Raw genomic sequence first — 20,318 nt, 5'->3', positions numbered from 1 at the left:
TATGGGAAATATGGGGAGCGGGTTGGGGTGGACAGGAAGGTGGTAGATCAATCACCCAACATACTTTACGTATCCTTCTGCTGAAAACATGTCCAGCTGCAGGCCGTGAACCAATACCTTGAGGAAGATCTTTTACTGTCCTTTCATTCCATATATTTCCAGGTTTGGAATGTACTTGCTGAAAGAGTGGTAGAGGCAAGTTCATGTGAGGCATTCAAGAGAGCATTGGATGGTTATTTAAATTGAAACAATGTGCGGGGTTATGGGAAAATAACAGCAGTTTGGCACTAAGTCAAAATGTTCAGAAAGCCAGTGTATACACGATGGGCTGCATGGTGTACCTTCTACATCATAACAATCCTCTGTTTCTGTGATTCAGGAGTGCATTTTAAATAAAATAAGAAATGGAGATGTAGATAATGGATAAGGCCAAAGACTGGGTATTCTGTGGATATAAAATTTTGCATTCATAAGAACATATTGCAGGTAATAGTGAACAATCGAAATTATAGGAACATAATGAAAAATAATAAATATTGTACTCACAGTTGTACAGTTAGAAGAGTGGTTGGAAGGCTGAACAGAAGATAGTTGATACAACATTTTACACACAATGATTATACAGGTCATGACTGTGCAGATACTTGATGCCAGTGGGCGTAATTTGACATAAGGTAAAGCAAAGGCCCATGAAATTAAGAAAACGTAATTCAACAAGGAAACCTGCAGAAGAAGTACACTTGTATTAGCTTTTCACATTGTAGTGATGCAAAACTAATTTTGGGATGAGAAACAAGTTAATTGGAGATCCTTTTGAGAAGAGAAGCCACAAGAACATTCTCTCAGCAAGGTGGTTATGCATATAGTTAGCCTGGACTAGAGGCAGGGACATTAAGTCAGAATATGTTGTCAAAATATCAGTAAACCTATTGGAATTTGCTGTTATTTATGCACCAATGGTATGGGTGATAAATAGATACACTATTTAATATGACTATCCAAAAGTTTTTTGTTTCAGTGATGTTGCTCATCATTAGCTTTTCAAAGCAGACTTTTTTTTTCTTCCTAAATATTCAATGCTGTCAAGTACAGGCATATAGCAAAAATAATAGATTTGTTACGTATTTGTAATCTAGAGATATAAATTCAAATCGTACCATACCAAGGTAATTTCCTAGGTAGTTTTTAATTAAGTTAAAATGTGGAATAAAGAGCTATGATGAGAAATAGTGATGATGAAACTCTTGGATTTGTTGTAAAAGTCCACTGAGACCACTTTATGGAAGAAAATCTGTTATCCTTTTCCATTCTACCTATATTTAAGAACATATGACTAGGAGAATGTAATTTGATCTATTTTAATAATGTGCTAATTGGCTAATCATCGCATCTAGTACTGAAAATTAACTATCACAAGTGTGGAGGTTCATTCTTGCAGGTTTTGCATATTTTGTTAAATGATTTTGAATATTACAATTTAGTTTCATTTTACTTTCTCTTTTTCATTGACTTCTTTCCCTCCTTTTATTTCACTTTCTGTGCTTGATTTGACATTGATTTCAACCCTACTAATTCATCTTTCATGTTAATTCTTCCAATATTTTCTAATCCTTAAATTAGTTACGGAAATAACATCAGGTTCCAGATGTTTTGATTTTCTTGCAGCACCATAATTGGCTTTCTGTTTCAGAAACTTTTTCTTTTGTACAGCAGAAGGTACACAAACAGATCTAATCATTGGCAGATATGATTAGGTAGATGTCTTCCCAGAGCAAATACTGGTGCTACATTTTAGCTCCAATTCTTGGTCAGTAAAGTCCCAAAGTGGGTAAACAGAACTAACAAATCACTCTACTAACCAAAGAGAAATTTCTGCAGTGAAATCATGGCATTTGTGAAAACATTAGGTGTGAGGTAGTGAGATTAGCGGTGGATTGCTGTAGCAAAAAGAAACAGCGCAGGCAGGATGTACAAAATGGCCACCCTTTGAACTGAGAAAATTTACAATTCCATGTACTATTTAATTTGATATTTTACTAATTTTGTAGTAAAGTGGAAAAATATCAATCTAATGTCAGTTTTGTGGGGCATAAATGACTAGGAAATGATTAGGCTCTTGAATGGCACAGAGGAATGTAAAAGCCATATACACGTTGTTCTGTTTTTACACTGACCTCTTTCAATGTAATCCAAATGATGTAAAAGGATACAATTTTGATTATGTGTAGCTCTAAGATCCACCAAGCCATAACTTGCAGTTTGTGGAAAGTCTCCATAAATTTCAGAAACAGCACAGTTAGTCGATCAATTACGAGATGCCATTTATTATTTTTGTCCTCTAAATAGGATAGAAGAAAACTGTTTTATTAAATATATGCACAATGTAAAGCAGCCATGTCAGTTTACCAATTACTTTTATCTCAAACCACATAATATTCGAATGAAAGTTCTCTTGCAAAAACTCAGTTAGGAACTTGCCAAAAGAGAAGAAAAATTGGAGTAAGAACCATTATGGATGTTATTAGGGAGCCTTAAATTGAGAACTCTCCCTCTATATTGATCTGGGGAATAGTTTATGGTATTTGATACCCCAAAGTAGTGTACAGAAGGAAACAAAAGTAACATTCTTACAATAACAAAACTGTAGCCTTCAATTTCTTTTGGGTCAGATACACACATTTCATATGTCAGCTGGTAACTACATGTGACTTCTGAAACTTCCAGTCCCAGCTCAGACCATCAGCTTCTATCATAGTTTGATCAGGGTTAATTGACCAGATTGATAACGGATCTCAAGAAAAGGACTTTGTGAAATGTCTATGAGAAGGCTTTGTTTTAGAATAGCTTATAGTAGAGTCCACAAGGGGACAGGCAATTCTGGATTTGATGTGTTATGAGGTAGCTTTGATTAGGAAGCTTAATGTGAGGGAACAACGATAGGGCAGTGACCACAATATGATAGAATTGCATGCAGTTTGTGAGGTAGAAGCTGGGATCAGATGTAACGGTATTATAACTGAGTAAATGTAACTAGAAAGACATCAGGGAGGAGCTGGCCAAAGTGGATTGGAAGGGCAGCCTAGCAGGGAAGATAGTAGAGTACCAATGGCAGATGTTTCTGGAGGTAATTCAGAAGGGACAGCAGAAATTTATCCCAAGAACAAGTGATCGAGGAAACCTTGGCTGACAAGGAAAATCAGGAACAGCATAAAAGCAAAAGAAAAAGTACATAATGTGGTGAAGACTAGTGGGAAGCCAGAGGACTGGGAAGCCTTTTAAAACCAGTGCAGGACAATGAAGAAAAGCGGAAATAAGAGCGGAGAAGATGAAATGAGAGTAAGCTAGCTAGTGATGTAAGATTGCAAGAAATTGTTTGGATATATAAAAGGTGAGAAAGAGGCAAATGTGGACATCAGACTATTGTAAAATGAGGTTGGAGAAGTAGTAATGGAAAACAAAGAAATGGCAGAGGAACTGAATAGAAACTTTGTATGTCCTCACAGTGGAATACATCAGTAGCATACCAGGACTTCAAGAGAATCAGGGGACAGAAGTGAGTGTAGTGCCATCACTAAGGAGATTGTGCTAGGGAAGCTGGAAGATCTGAAAGTGGATAAATGTTGTGAAGGAGACAGCTGAGGAGATTGTGAAGGCATTGGCGGTGATCTTTCAGGAATCACTGGAGTCAGGAATAGCTCCAGATGACTGAAAAAATGGTGAATACAACACCATTGTTTAAGAAGGGAGGGAGGCCAAAGATGGGAAATTAAAAGCTGTTTAGCCTGACCTCTGTTGTTGGTAGGATTTTACAGTCCAATATGAAGGATAAGATTGCAGAGTACTCAGACATGCATGGTTTAATGGGACTGAGTCAGCATAGCTTCATCAAAGGACGGTCAGACCTGACAAATCTTCTTAGAATTCTTTGAGGAGGTAATAATCAAGTTTGCCAAAGGAGAGTCATCAGACCTGATCTATTTGGATTTCTACAAGGCTTTTGACAAGTTGCCATATAGGAGGGTGATAAATAAGATAAGAGTCCATGGTTTTAGGTGCAAAGTACTAGTATGGATAGAAGATTAGCTGACTGACAGGAGGCACAGAGTGTGGATAAGTAGGTCGTATTCAAGATGGCAGCTGATGACTAGTGGAGTTCCACAGAGGTCAGTGTTGGGATCACAACCATTCATGTTATACAGTAATGATCTAGACAAAGGAACTGTTATTGAAAAGTTTGCTGATAACACAAAAATAGGTGGAGGGATAGGCAGTGTTGAGACAAAGAGGAGGCTGCAGAAAGTTGTGGACACACTAGGAGACTTGGCCAAGACGTGGCAGATGGAACACAATGTGAGCAAGTGTACTTGGGTTGGAAGAAAAGAGGCTTATTTTCTAAATGGGAAAATGCTTTGGAAATCTGCACTAAAACAGGACTTAGAGTTCCAGTTCAGGATTCCCTTAAAATTAACATACAGGTTCGGTTGGTAGTTAAGAAAGCAATGTTAACATTCATTTCAAGAGGATTAGAATACAAGGGCAGGAGGTACTGAAGAGACTGTACAAGGCTCTGGTCAGACCATATTTGTAATATTATGAAAAGTTTAGGGCCTCTAGTTAAGGAAGGATTATTGGTCTTGGAGGGAATACAGAGGAGGGTCACAAGAATGATGCCAGGAATGCAGGGCTTGTCATATGAGGAGCAGTTGAAGGTCTGTCCTTAATGGATTTTAGATCAATAAGAGGGATATCATTGAAACTTACAGAATACTGAGAGGCCTGGATAAAGTGGATATTGATATGTTTCCAATAGTACAAACTCAGGACACAGTCTCAGACCTAAAGGATCACCCTTTAGAACTGAGATGAAGAGGAATTTCTTTAGCCAGACAGTGGTGAATTTTGCCACTCATTGCCACAGAAGGCTGTGGAGGCAAATGGCAAAGCAGACTCTGGTCCAATGGCCTAATTTGGCTCCCACATCTTATAGACTTATGGTCCTCACAAACCTTTTGTGGACTTGCATTTGAAGCATCAGGGAATTTATTTAACAAGGACCATAAGAGGATATTGGAACTTTTTTATGAAGGTATTTTTTGGTAGTCACATGTCTTAAATAATGAGTCATGTGATGACTGTTTACATGGAGGTGCATGTCTAGGTTTACGACTATCAAGTTTTCTTGTTAGCTTTGGATATAGTTTGCAGAAGTTGAGTGAGTTGTTGTGGTGCAGAACTAGTATCCCTACCACTGGACAAGAAGGTCTGTGTTCAACTTGAACTTGTTCTGGCAATGTCTTGTAACACATTTGAAGACATAAATTGAAAATATCTTGGGAGTAGTTTGTAGTCAGCCTGTCAAACAAAGGGAAGCCAGGTCTCAGATGTTTGAAAAAGCCTTTTTGTTGTGAATCCAGCATGAAACCTGATTGTTGTTTTGAAGAGCAATTGGGAAGACTTCTCAACATTGCATTTCCGAAGCAGTCTGTGGGTTGCAAAGTATTCGTTCAGTGACATTTTTTTTGTGCATTAGCACATTAGGCTGACGGACATATGAACATATCAAACATTACCCTTTATTGTTTTCAAGAACTGAGACTAACTGGGCAAAAGTGATTCTTATTTAAACAAAGTAAATTTCTGCAGTGAAATCTATTTCTTTCCCTTTATCTGATGTGTGTGTGTCAGTTGCAACAATACCAATTAAATAATAACGTATTAGCATCTGAACTTATTTACGAACAGATTCAACAGGAATAGCTGCTAAGAGTCTTTTCAAGCTACTTGGAGATCAAAGAATGCTGTTGTACCTCAACAAAAAAGATAACTGAAAAATAAATCACCTGTGGGGTCTTCATATTCTTCTTCATTGTCTTCTTCACCTTCCTCTGGCTGTTTACCCTCCACTCTTTCCTCTTTTTGAGCACTGGTATTAATGTTCATCATACCAATGTCTGGAAGACTTCCATCCTGATTTACTAACCTGTTGGCATGTTATTAAGCCAGTTAGTAACACTTTAACCAGCATGTTGTGCCCCTATTAATAGGTGCAGACATTTCTCATCACAGAATTACAACCATTTTATGATATCATTTGACATAAGTCTTTCCATATGATCATGTCTATATCAGAATGTTAGAATTTTAGAATAACTGATTTATGAAACAACTATCAAAAGCAGGTGCATATTAAACATGGTGCTTCAATTCACAGCCTGCAGTTTGTTGTTTTTATGAGTCATGCTTAAACTTGACATTTTCCATGGGGAGAAAACTGTCAGAGTTTAAGTTGAGAACATGAAATGATAACATATGAGAGCAAGCATTTCATGTCTTTGGAAGACTTACGCATTCTGGCGATTTGATATGTATTGCTTGATTCTGTACAGAATAATTCACATAGGAAGAAAAAGAGGATGAATACAGAGACCTTATGGAAGAAAATCATTTAAATAAGAGATTTGCATCAAGCCAGACAAAGTTTATTATCTTTAATACTTGGTTAACTGTTTGTCTCTGCATTGTATTATTTTGGCACAACAGCATTTTCTGCAGTAAAGCAACATGCATTCCTGATTAGGATAGTACATGCAACATCCATAATTAATTGCTTATATTTACAAAACACATCACATTCAAATATTAATGGTCATTCCATCTTTTAGAAATGCTTAAAATTATGATGCCTTCAATTTATTTTCGTGATGCATTCAAAAGTTAACATTTGATTCTGCTTGCTTTGTTGGAAGCAAATTAAAAATAAAAAAAACTTCCTATCCATTTGTAGTTGTGTTTGCATATCTTACAAAGTGAAAAATGCATTTGCATGCTTTGGAAAATATGGATCATGCATTTTCTCTATAAATGTTACATGATAGCATGGTGATTTAATATTTACACATAACAAATTTCCTCACAAACACTAAGAATAAGTGCTTATGGATGATCTGTATTGGCAAGGTGTATTGGTAATCAAGAGAGATATTTTACTATAATCACTCATTTTAATGATGAATTGAATGTGAGCACCAGATTAGCAAGCACATGGAAGATGGCAATATATATTCCATTAGTCTCCATCTCATTAGCTGATTGTAAAACGATGGTGCACCTCCATGTAAACAGTCATCACATGACTCATTATTTAAGACATGTGACTACCAAAAAAACCTTCATAAAAAAGTTCCAATATCCTCTTATAGTCCTTGTTAAATAAATTCCCTGATGCTTCAAATGCAAGTCCACAAAAGGTTTGTGAGGACCATAAGTCTATAAGATTTTGAGCAACAGATGTAGAAAAATTATGATGAAAATCATTTTTAAGCAGCCTACAGTAATAATCTAAATTCAATGGCTATGAAGTCAGTTGATGTGGAAACAATCAATGAATTCAAAAGGAAATAGGAGAGGTATTCAAAGGAAATAGACTTACAGATTTATGGGAGCTGACTGTGGGAGTGGCACTGACTGCTCCATGAGAGCCAACATTAACCTAATAGACCACTTTCTGTGCAGTATATAACTCTAAAGTCTGAACTTTTGAAGAGTAGAAGTGGCTATATAAATTTTAAGAGATGATGGGCTGAATTCCTATTCCCCTGTCCTCAACTCCTCCCAGCATTCCCCCTCCCCTACTCTATTTGCTCATTCAGGAAAATGTTGCATGTAGCAAGCCTATATCCTACACCCCACCTGGATGGCTCTACTGGGGGTGGGGGTGGGGGTGGGGGGAGGGTAGGATCTCATAGCTCCCATGATTTTCACAGAGTCTGACAAGCTTCTTCATGACACATCATTCACTCTTTCAGAAGAGTCTTCATGAACTATGTTTTGGATTCAGGAAAATTTTAAAAGCTAAGTTCAAAAGCATTTTTATTCATGCTTTCCATGCCCTCTCAATGTTAACTATGTGCCATCCCCACTACCCTTTAATGCACCCATGTCAACACATGACCCTTCCATGCTAATTCACCCAATGTGCACAAAGAACTAAACCAAGGAACCATATAGCAACAATGATATTTATAAAAATGTCAAGAAAAAGAATCCATTCATAATTCTTTGGCAACAACTGGTGTTCCTAGAAGCCTACCTAACCATCAGTCAAACAGACCATTAAAGTATCAATGTCAGGAGCTTTAAGTGCACCATACTGTTTAATACTGTGAAAACAAATATTGCAACATTGACAAAAAACATCACAGAAAAAAATCTTATCATAACTACATAAATGTGGCGGTCAAGAAAAGTAAATACATCTGCCCATTCAAATAAACATTCAGGAGTCTTGGTTCTCAGCAAAGAATGCATAATTTTTAATGGTTTTTGTCATATTCTCAATAGTTTTATACATGCAAATATGATTATAGGGCTCCATTATATTGGATGAATGGATAGAGAAGGTTCATGAGTTGGTGTGGTGTCTTGGCAGGGATGAGGTGGGGGAGAGGGTTGCAGAGAGTGCAGAGGCATGAGCTGGCATTGAGCTAATGTGGGGCTATGATGCATGGAGATAGCCTGGGATTGGATGAGTAAGTTAGGGCTAGATAGCCTATAATGTAACCAAACAAATGGAACAAAGTTCCAGAGAGATGAAGCAGACATCTTAACATCCTGCTTCAGACCTTATCTGCTGCTATGGCTATATATGGGGTCAGCAGACCTGACTCTGACCCACATCGACCATTCTGGGGTACAGATATTGCCACTGTCTTCTACCAAGTGACTGTGTTCAACCAAGAAATTTCCCAATTCCAGGGATCCACCACAGTAGTGAAATACCACTGTTACTGTTATTCTGTGTATGTTTCTCTTTTAAAATGTGATACATAAAATTCTCAAACAACTGCTGTTAAAGGTTATTAGTTTTTTATTAACAGTGAGTCATTGTAGAGTTGGAAGCAAAGCATATCCTGAATTCACATTCAGAAGCAACTTTGGTTTTGTGAAGGAAGGACAAGATTTCAATGCATTAGCACAGCAGTTTGTTCTGGATTTCTTTGACTTGAATTGCCAGCCAACAGCTACTTCTCATAGAATCCCTAGAATGTGGAAGCAGGCTATTCAGTCCATTAAGTCTACACTTACACTCTGAAGACTATCGCACCCAGACCCATGCCCAAATTCTGCATTTCACATGGCTAATTCACCTAACCTACAGATCCCTGAGCACTATGGGGAATTTAGCATGGTAAATCCACCTAACCTGGATGTCGTTGGACTGTGGGAGGAAACTGTAGCACCCTGATGAAACCCATGCAGATAGAACATGCAACTTTATACTGATCGTCACCTGAGAATGGAATTGAACCCAAATTACTAGTTCTGTGCTAACCATTGAGCCATCATGTTGCTGTGTTGCCAAGTTTTCTCATGTAAACTTTTACTTCCTCAACTCCCCTCTTAGTCTTCTACCTCTTAACTTAAATCTATGTCCTCTGGTTACTGCCCCCTCTACTAATGGGAAAAAAGCCTTCCTAATCACCCTATCAATGTCCCTCATAATCTTATAAATCTCTATGAGGTCACCTCTCAATTTTTGTTGCTCAAGGATAAAATCCCAGCTTCTCCAATTTTTATTTATAACTCAGACTCTCCAGCTCAGCAGCATCCTGGCAAATATCCTCTGCACTCCCTCTGGTGCAATCTAGTGAGGTGACAGAAATGCACTCAGCACTCCAGATCTGACCTTACCAATATTTTCTGCAGTTCCAGTGAAACCTTCCTAATCTTGCATTCTATGCCTCAGCTGATGAAGGTAAGTATCCCATGTATCTTCTTAACCACTTCGTCTACTTGTCTTGCTAACTTTGGGGATCTGCAGATATGCACACCGAGGTACCTCTGATCTTCAGCACCTTCAGGATCCTACAGTTTATAGTACAATTCAATGTTTAATTAGCCCTTGTCAACTGCATTGCCTCATGTATATGTGACAATTAGGTTGACAACTACATTTAAAAACTGCCCCATCACAAAAAAACTTGTTTTTCTTTTGCTATTTCCATTGAAATTGTTTCTGTTGAATTTGAGTATTGCTGAGAAAAGACATTTTATTGAAATTTTCCATTTTGGAGTCATCAGGACAATTTGCAAGAATGCTAATACAGCAGAATACTAATGTTTATACTGCATGAGAGGAGAGTGCTGATTGGTTGACAAGTGAACCTCTAATTTGTAGAGGCATTGCAATGGAGAATTCAACTATTAGTACTGATTAACAGTGACTGCCAGGCTTTATTAAAACTTGAGACCAAGCAGATTGACTCTGATTGGTCAGGGCATTCAGCTGTGAAATGGCTGTTACCAGTTTTGCTGAGACGAAATAGGTGCAATTTATGTTCCTTCTATCTGTTAGGTCTTAAAATTAAGCCCTAGGAAAGTGGGACTAACCTTACGTAAAAAATAAAAATTCCAGGTCAGCAATTATTTAAGCCACTTTTATGGATTCATTGCACACATGTTATGTGGTTCACTGCATATTACCAGTTGTTTTGAGAGTTACAATGGACAAGTAACTAATCTGAGAAGTTAATAATTCGAATATATGTCAAGGTAGTTTGGTTTCAGTTGTTGTCAAGAATTAATTCTACTTCAAGGATTTTTTCTGCAGGAAGATCCATTTGATTGTCAATTCTAATTTGATATGCTTTTAAATATGTATCTTCCTTAAAGGTGCTAAATTAATTAGCAGTTTCTTGCCATTAGAATTATTTGTTATTTGTTTATTTTTTAAATACTGCATTTCAAAATAAATGAGTTATGTTTTGAAATTCAAATATGATATTGGTTTGTGGATTTAAGCAGAAACAAAACACCATAGACAAGTTCTGATGTCAAAGTACAACTGTTTTAGTAATGTACAGAAGTTAGAAAATAATAACTAGGCAAGATATTAATATCTGAAAACATACTAATCATATTGTTGATAATTATTTGAAGTGTCAGTGGGAGAACACTTTAGGGCCAGTGATCATAATTCTATGAGCTTTAAAGTAGTTACAAAAAAAGATAGAATTGATCTAAAAGTTAAAGTTCTAAATTGGAGTCAGGTCAATTTTGACGATATTAGGCAGTAACTTTCAAAAGTTGATTAGGAGAGGCTATTCGCAAGTAAAGGAATAGCTGGAAAGTGAGAGGCCTTCAGAAATGGGATAACAAGAGATCAGAGACATATGTTCCTGGTAGTGTTAAGGGAAAGGCTGGTAGGTGTAGGTAATGCTGGATGCTGTGAGAAATTGAGGGTAAAGCGCTGCTTCATCTGGAAGGTGTATTTGGGCTGTTGGGTACTGATGAGGGAGGAAGATCTAAGGAAGGGTCACTTGATCAGAAAGGTTATCTCTGATTTCTCTCCACAGATGCTGCCAGACATGCTGAGCTTTTCCTACAATTTATATTTCTGACTGTGATTTACAGATTCTACAGTTCTTTTGGTTTTCAATACAGAAATTGAGGCTCTGGTCAAGGAAAAGGAGGAGGCATATGTCAGGTATAGACAGCTAGGATTGAGCAAATCCTTAAAGGAGTATAAAGGCAATAGGAATAATCAGGAGAGAAATCAGGAGGGCCAAAAGGATACATGAGATAGCTTTGGCAATTAACGCTAAGGAGAATCCAAAGAGATTTAATAAATACACTAAGGGTAAAAGTGTAACTAGGGAGACAATGCAGCCCCTTTAACATCAATAACGTTATATATGTGAGGATTGGCAGGAGATGGATGAGATACCAGATGAGCATTTCATGTCAATATTTGCTGTGAAGAAGGACATGGAAGCTAGTGAACTTGGGAAAATAAATCATGATATGTTAAAAGTGTTCATTTTATGGAAGAGGAGGTGCTGGACATTTTAAAACGCATAAATCTGGATAAATCCCTGGGACCTGATCAGGTATATCTTTGGACATTGTGGGAAGCCAGGGAAGAGATTGCTGGGACCTTTGCTGAGATACTTGTATCATCAATAGCCACAGGTGAGGTGCTGGAAGACTGAAGGTTGGCTAATGCGGCTTCATTATTTAAGAAAAGTGGGAAGGAGAAGCCAGGATCTATTGACCAGTAAGCTGGATGTAATTGGTGGTTAAGTTGTTGGAAGGGAGTCTGAGAGACAGGATTTACATGCATTTGAAAAGGCAAGGACTGATTAGAAATAGTCAAAATGGCTTTGTACATGGGAAATTGTGTACATGGGAAATTGTGTACATGGGAAACCACCAACTTCATTGAGTTTTTTTGAAAATACAAATAGGCTCGAAGGTAGGAGACAGAGGATGGTGATGGAAGGCTGCTTTTTGGACTGGTGGCCTATGACCAGCGGTGTGCCACGACTGGGTCCACTGCTCTCTGTCATTTATATAAATGATTTGGATATAAATATAGGAATTATGGCCAGTAAGTTTGCAGATGACACCAAAATTGATGGTAGAGTGGACAGTGAAGAGGGCTATCTCAAAGTACAATGGCACTTTGATCAGATGGGCAAAGGCTCAATGATGGCAGATGGAGTTTAATTTAGATAAATGTGAGGTTCTGCATTTTTGCTCAGGCAAATCAGAGCAGGAGTTATACAGTTAATGGTAGGGCTTTGTGGAGTGTTGCCGAACGAAGAGACCTCGGAATATAGGTGCATAGTTCCTTGAAAATGGAGTCACAGATAGACAGGGTATGAAGTAGGTGTTTGGCATGCTTGCCTTCATTGGTCAGTCCACTGAATATAGGAGTTTGGGTTGTCATGTTATAGCTGTACAGGATATTGGTTAGGCCACTTTTGGAATATTGCATTCAATCCTGGTTTCCCTGCTATTGGAAAGAAGTTGCTAAATATGAAAGGGTTCAGAAAAGATTTACAAGAATGCTGCCAGGATTGGAGAGTTTGAGCTATGGGAGAGGCTGAATAGGTGGAGTGTTGGAAGCTGAGGGGTGACCTTACAGAAATTTCTAAACTCATAATGGGCATGGATAGGGTCTATAGCCAAGTTCCTGTTCCTAGGATAAGGGAGTCCAAAACAAGAGGCCATAGGTTTAAGATGAGAGGGTAAAGATTTAAAAAGAAGCTGAACGCAACTTTTTCACATGGATAGTGGTGCATGCGTGGAACAAACTGCCAGAGGAAGTGGTGGAGGCAGGTAGAAATTCGACAGTTAAAAGGCATCTGGATGGGTACATGAATAGTAAGGGTTTAGAAGATATGGGCCAAATGCTGGCAAATGGGACTAGATCAGTTTAGGATATATGTTTGGTATGGACGAATTGGACCAAAGAGTCTGCTTCTGTGTTGTATAACTCTATGACTCTCTGACTCTAAGTGGAACAGTGCCTTTTTTTAGATCAAACTATTCTCTTTTTCTCTATTTTACATAAAGAATTAAAAACAAAATCATTTATCTGTCAGTAGAAGTCCAAAGATCAAGATACTCAAGATTCCCTGAAATGTGTTCAAGTAACATTTGCCACTGGCTAATGAAACTCTGAAATCCAGCAAATTATAACTTGAAACTGGGGGCACCATTAATCATCAGGAAACTGTGATTTTCTTTGTCAGTTAGTCAGTCATTTGTATAAAAACTCAGCACTGGTTAACATTGACCATTTATAAGACCAGACAATTAGTCATATGTAATATAAATTTACAAGTTATGCTGCAAGTTAATAAGATAAAACTGTTAGGAGAAAATACTACACACAAAATACCCGAGTTACCATTAAAACTTCACACACATCTTATGATTTGTATACTTAGGATGCAATTAAAAATATGTTGCAAACAATTGGGATTCTACTGCAAAAACAATTCCAAAATAAGAATGATTTGCATGCTTTAACTAAAGGCAAATTCAAAATCGTGTAATAAAACTTTGTGATAACTAATGGAAAGCACAATAGTACCCACCTATTTACTAACAGATAAACGCGCCCATTAACTTTGGCATGGCTGGAAAATGGAGTAATGTCAAGCACATAAATAGACAAAGAGAGAAAGAAAGAAAAGAAGAAATAAGAAACCACTAAAAATTGTCACAATTAGCCAATACACCATAAGGTTAGATGATTAGTAAGCTTAAAGTTACTACAGAAGCAATGAAAAATAATAAATATTAACAAAGATAAGGCAGGGGACAATTTTAATACTAATATTGAGGGAATGGTCGCATAATGGAATAGTATTGATCGAGATGTCTAGACTAATGATCCAGGGACATGAGTTCAAATCTCACTGTAGCAGTCAAGGAATTTAAATTCAGTTAATTAAATAGATCTGGAACAACTGCTAATTGGGAACACACAATTTCTGGATTGTCACAAGAGGCAATCTGCTTGACTTCCATTCAGTAAGACAATATTTTTAATAATTTCTTTCTGAATATAAACCTTGATAACACCCTAAATGTAGTCAATTTCTTAAGCTCCAGAATTAGTTGAATCTATAAGCCAATTCAGAACAGCTACAGAAGTAAAAGGTTTCCCAAACTAAAAGTAGGGCAAATCCAATCTGGATATTCACTGTTTATCTACCAACACTCAACCATCAGTAAAATGATCGACAGAATCATCCACAGTATTAGTTAGTGATACTTACCTGGTTAACAATGCTTAGTTTGGGTTCCACCAGGATTACTCTGCTCCATATTTGATTATAACTTTGAGCAAAAATGTTAATTATAGGGGTGAGGTGACAGTGACTGTTCTTGACATAAGGCAGCATTTGATTAAATATGGCATCAAGGAATCATAGCAAAATTGAGAACAATGAGAATTGGGGCAAATGTCACCATTGGCAGAGCAATAACTACTAGAAAGAAAGCTGGTTGTAGTTGTTTGAAACCAATATTCTTAGTTCCAGGTCATTACGCAAGAATTCTGCAGGACAGTGTCCTACACTCAACCATTCATAGCTACTTCATCAATGACTTTTCCTCTATTAAATGGTCAAAAACGGAAATATTTGACAAGATTGCAAAGTTCCAAGTGCCATTTGCAAATCCTTAGAGAATTAAACAGACTGTAGCTGGTTGCAGCAAAACCTGGACAACACTCAGACTTTAACTAATAAGAGGAAGTATAATTCCTGCTACCAAAATAATGACTGTCACCAATGAGTTCTTTTAACCTTTTCTTGACCTTAATTGGTCTTCCTTCACTGAATTTCTTACGTATACACTCTGGCTAAAAAAGCATCTCTTAGACAGAATGTTCTGTGATGAATGGTTTACTTTACAAATCCTCTTTGACATTTACATGCCACAAATCAGGAATGCAATGAAGTGCTGTCTACTTTCCTGGATAAGTACAGTTCCAACAATTCTAGAAATTTGATATCCATCTAGAGCAGCACACAATCCACCACCCTAAACATTCACTCTCTTCACCATCTACATTTTTCCCATTTACGAGATGCACACCCATAATTCATCAAAGTTCCTTTGAAAGTATCTTCCAAAACCACAACCTGTAGCAGCCAGAAGAACAAGGACAGCCTTTGAACTGAGTGGCTTACTAGGCCAGTTTAGGTAGCAGTTAAGAGTCAACAATATTCCTGTGAGTCTGGAGTCACAGATATACCAGACTAGGTAGGCATGGCCGATTCCCTTCCCTAAAGGACCTTAATGAACTGGATCTTTTTACAATAACAATGATAATTATCATCAATCGATTTCAATTCCAGATTTATTAAATTAATTCATATTTCATTTGCTACTATGGTGGCATATGAAACCATGTCTCCAAAGCAGTAGTCTCATGATCAGAAGTTCAGTAATATTACCAAGGCAGCATCATCTCTCCCAATCTGTGTATAATTCTTTGGTTATAAATGGTGATTATTAACATTTTCTACTGATTATTCATTGTGTCACCCTTCACATGCATGGGTGGAACCATAGAAAATCACCCTGCCCTTTCTTTTGTTGAGGAATGTGGTGTAGTTTGTAGGAATGATGAAATGAATATTGAAAGTAGTGACACCAAAATAAATTATGATTCACCAACTGAGTGTAATTATTGAGGAATATGTACAAAATTTTCATCATATTGATGCTGAGTTACACTGAAAAAATTAAAATGCTAAGATTACATGAAAGAATGTGAACAATCAATAATGCTTCTAGCCTAATATAGGATCCAGAAACAATTGGGGTCAATTTTAATACAACCAAGCAGGTGGACGGTTATGAGGCATTTTTTTGAACATTCAAATCCCACTTTACTTGCACTTGTTTCTATTTTAACCTATAGAAGCAGCAGCAATCTGAAGGTGGATGTAGCTCCTACTTAAAGCAATTAGAATCACACCAAATGTAACAAATTGTCGAATGGTTACAGCACAGGGGGCGGCAATTTATCCCAACAGATCAGTGTTGGCTGTTTGGAAGAGCAGCTCACCTAATCCCACTCTTCTGCCTTTTTCCTGCATTTGCAAATATGCTAATGTTTACTTTTCATAAAACTATCCAATTTGCTTTCAAGGCATTGAATGAATCTGCCTTGGTCACAATCTCAGTCAGCGCATTTCAGATCCTGACCATTCAAACAGTGAAATGGGTTTTTTCATATTCTACTGTTTCTTTCTTTGCTGATCATTTTAACTTGATGAACTCTGTTTCTACACTTTTTTTTCCAATGGGAGTAGTTTTTCCCTCTTTGTTGTTGGCTTCTGTCAGTCCAGATCATCATATAATCATCACCAGAGTTCTCTTCATTACTGACTGTGTGCATGATTGACACGTCATAAATTGGCCTATGTTGGTTTCTGTTTCATTGTAATGTAGTATCATTCTCAGTTATGACTTTGTACAATCTTGGTTGGTTGCATTTTTAGAAACTTTTGCGCATATCCAGATAATTGTGACTGGACTTTTGACTCACTCCCTTTATCCAGTGTGGAGCCATAGTAGTTCTTTACCTGCTCATTTGACATGCAACTCTTTCATTCTCCTCTGTCATTGAGGAAGAATGTCCTTTTTTTTGGAATGGTTAGGCAGGTTGTTAGGCAAGGTCATTTTGACTCGCATTCTGAAGACTAGTCATAAAGATTGGTAATCTTTTGTGCTGAATGTGTGCTGCACTTTCTGAAATAATTGATTAATCGAATTGAATCATTCTTGGGATGTAACATGGCATAACTTTTGAGATTGCACTTTTTGTAAAGATTTATAGCTCAGGTTGTTAGTTTGCTCGCTGAGTTGGAAGGTATGTTCTCAGATGTTTCATCACAATGCTAGGTAACATCATCAGTGAGCCTCCATTGAAGTGCTGGTGTACTGTCCCACTTCCTATTTATGTGGCTTGGTCTAATGTGGTGGGTGATATCACTTCTGGTTCTTTTTCTGAGGGGTTGGTAAATGTGGTCCAAATTGATTTGTGTGTTGATGGAGTTCCAGTTCGAATGCCAGGCCTTTAGGAATTCCCATGTGTGTCTTTGTTTAGCCTGTCCCAGGATGGAAGTATTGTCCCAGTCGAACTGGGATCCCTCGTTGTCTGTGTGTAAGGATACTAGTGATAGTTGGCCGTGTCCTTTGGTGGCTAGTTGGTGCTTGAGCATCCTGGTGGCTAGCTTCTTGCCAGTCTGTCCAATGTAATGTTTGTAGCAGTCCTTGCAGATACATATAAATCATATAAAACGTTTGTTCTGCTGGTTGCTGGTACAGGGTCCTTTAGAATCATCAAGAGTTGTTTCACTGTATTGGTAGGTTTGTCGGCTACCATGGTGCCAAGGGGCTGAAGTAGTATGGTCGTCATCTCTGAGACGTCTTCAATGTATGGTAGTGTGGCCCGGGTCTCTGGGCATGTTGTGTCTTCTTGTTTCGGTTTGTTGTTTAAGAATCAGCGGACTATGCTTATTGGGTACCTGTTGTTCTTGAATACGGTGTATAGATGTTTCTCTTCGGCATCTCGTATTTCCTGGGTGCTGTAGTGTGTTGTGAATCATTTAAATAATATCCTGATGCAGTTCCATTTGCTCCATGTAGTTGAGTATCTGGTCTGCATGCGTTGCTTTCTTGTAGACTCTGAACCTTTAGACTCTGAACCTTTAAGATAATAGATTATGTCAAATCCATTTGGGAACACCTGGGTGAAATTGCTGGCTTATTCAATTTTGTCAAGCCTGGTATGTTCCATCAAAGGAGGTTTGATTTGAATGTCAAGAGTTGTGACTATCCTGAAATCTGTGTATACTGTTAGTCCTGCTACTGCTGGACCTTCAGTATCTCCTTGGCAGAAGACCCCAAAAATCCGAGCTGTGCTTATGAATTGGCATGCATGGAATTAGTGATCTGTTATATGCTGTTAGTTTCTTGTACCATGGAATGAAATTTCTTTAAATACTTTTAGAACGCATAGTAGCAATATTTTGCAACAGCTCCTGTGCTGATTTTGACTTGGGTGTATCTGCCTACCTTTTAGAGACATACAGAGATAACGGCCAGAAAAGCTTCTGACTGTCTTATACTATTGACACTGTATGTGAAGTTAACAATATGGAGAGCTTAGCCATCTTCTGAGGTATCTATTTCACTCTGTTGATTTTGCACTTCATTGATGCTTCCCTTGGTGCAAGCATAACACTGTTATACTGTTTTATTAGTCACTTGTGTCTAGCTTGGTTTTTGAAAACAAATTTTTTCTTTTACAAATGTTTGCTCAAATGTCTTTTGGTTCCAAAGTTTGCTGATGTCAAGAAATGTAAGAAAAGTTTTGGGTAGGTGTGGTAAACCACATGTATGACAGACCTTGCTGGTTTGTACACTTTGCTGACCATAGCAATAGTCTGCACAGACAGATGTAACTGATGTTGGCTTGCTATGACAGCTTCATGCTAGCATAAACACAATGGCCCTTTTCCTCGGTCAGAAAATTTTGCTAAAGTATGATGTGGTGGTGATTAATGATTCCATTTGTCTCTTTGCAAATTCTTCTTTGGAGAATTAACATTCATACCCTTTGCTGCAGCATCTCTCAACAAACTTGCCAATAGACTTCTGCGGTGTTTGTCTGTATGACATGAGTTGAAGTCTGTTAAGCAGAAGTTGATTTGTACTTTTCGATGATATGTAAGTACTAATGGATTTTTCTTCTTTTAAAAAGAATCATCCTTGAAAAGACTGGATATAGTTATTCTGCAAAATCACTCTTTGCTAATAGCAAGTAACATTATCATAGATCTCCTCTTTGAATAATTTATTGCTTAAATCTGTGAATGAAAGCGACAATGTGATTAAATAGGTGTCATTCAGGGCCACTCACTGCCCAGTCCATAACTAAATGTTTGCCTTCCATTTCTTGTGAAAGGTTGTTTGCTTTATTTTAAATTGAAGTAGTGTGGGTTTTGTTTGTTCCTGTCTTGTTTGTTTTGCTATTAATTCCTTTTTTTAACTTTTGTTGCTTCTACATTATTTTAATTTTTATTGCTGTAGCTCTTTTCATGACTGTTGATGCCTGAGGAAATCTTTAGAAATAAAGTAATAGATTCCAGACGGTATAGGACAATTGCATCAAATGATGAGTGATGATACCATATTTCAGTTCAGAGGCGAAGACTAGTGCTGGAAAAGCACAGCTAGTCAGGCAGCATCTGAGAAGCAGGATAGTAAACGTTTCAAGCATAAGCTCTTCATCAGGAATGAGGGGGTGGCCCAAGGGGGATGAGAGATAAATGGGAGGGGGAGTGGGGTGGGGGGAAGATAGCTGGGAGTGCGATAGGCAGATGAAGGTGGGGGTGAAGGTGATCGGTCAGAGAGGTGGGTGGAGCAGAGGTGAGAAGGAAGATGCACAGGTAGGACAGTTCAAGAGGGCAGTGCAAAGTTGGAAGGTTGGATCTGGGATAAGGTAGAGAGAGGGGAAATGAGGAAACTGGTGAAATCCACATTGATCCATGTGATTGGACGGTCCCAAGGCGGAAGATGAAGCGTTCTTTCTCTAGGCATGGGTTGGCTAGAGTTTGGCGGTGAAGGAGGCCCATGTTCTTGGTGGAGTGGGAGGGGGAGTTAAAGTGTTCAGCCACAGAGTGGTGGAGTTGTTTAGTGCATATATTCTGGAGATGTTCTCTGAAGCGTTCTGCAAGTTGGGGTACCGTCTCCCCAATGTAGAGGAGATCACATCAAGAGCAACAGACAGAATAGATGACATGTACAGGTAAATCTCTGTCGGATGTGGAAGGATCCTTGGGGGCCTTGGATGGAGGTGTAGGCACAGGTTTTGCACTTCTTCCGGTGGCAAGAGAAGGTGTTGAGAGTGGAGGGTGGTTTGGCGGGGGTGGGGACCTAACAAGAGAGTCGCGGAGGGAATTGTCTCTCCGGAATGCAGGAAGGGTGGGGAGGGAAATATA

General features: G+C 38.1%; 1 protein-coding gene across 4 annotated transcripts in view; it reads right to left on the bottom strand.

Moving 5' to 3' along the window:
- The window catches only part of piezo2b (piezo-type mechanosensitive ion channel component 2b), a 762,691-nt gene that overhangs the window by 185,610 nt on the left and 556,763 nt on the right, over nucleotides 1–20,318 (bottom strand). For all 4 annotated transcript variants that reach the window (XM_072569838.1, XM_072569835.1, XM_072569837.1 and 1 more), the window contains exons 18-20: nucleotides 5,841–5,980; nucleotides 2,175–2,338; nucleotides 547–723 (exon numbers count right to left, since the gene is read on the bottom strand). In XM_072569838.1, the coding sequence (XP_072425939.1) occupies nucleotides 547–723; nucleotides 2,175–2,338; nucleotides 5,841–5,980 (481 nt within the window). The remainder of the gene's footprint in view (nucleotides 1–546; nucleotides 724–2,174; nucleotides 2,339–5,840; nucleotides 5,981–20,318) is intronic.

The sequence above is a fragment of the Chiloscyllium punctatum genome, chromosome 5, assembly GCF_047496795.1.
Source record: "Chiloscyllium punctatum isolate Juve2018m chromosome 5, sChiPun1.3, whole genome shotgun sequence".
NCBI classification, from domain to species: domain Eukaryota; kingdom Metazoa; phylum Chordata; class Chondrichthyes; order Orectolobiformes; family Hemiscylliidae; genus Chiloscyllium; species Chiloscyllium punctatum.
The sequence above is the reverse complement of the archived record's forward strand: the minus strand, read 5'-3'. Positions and strand labels throughout refer to the sequence as shown.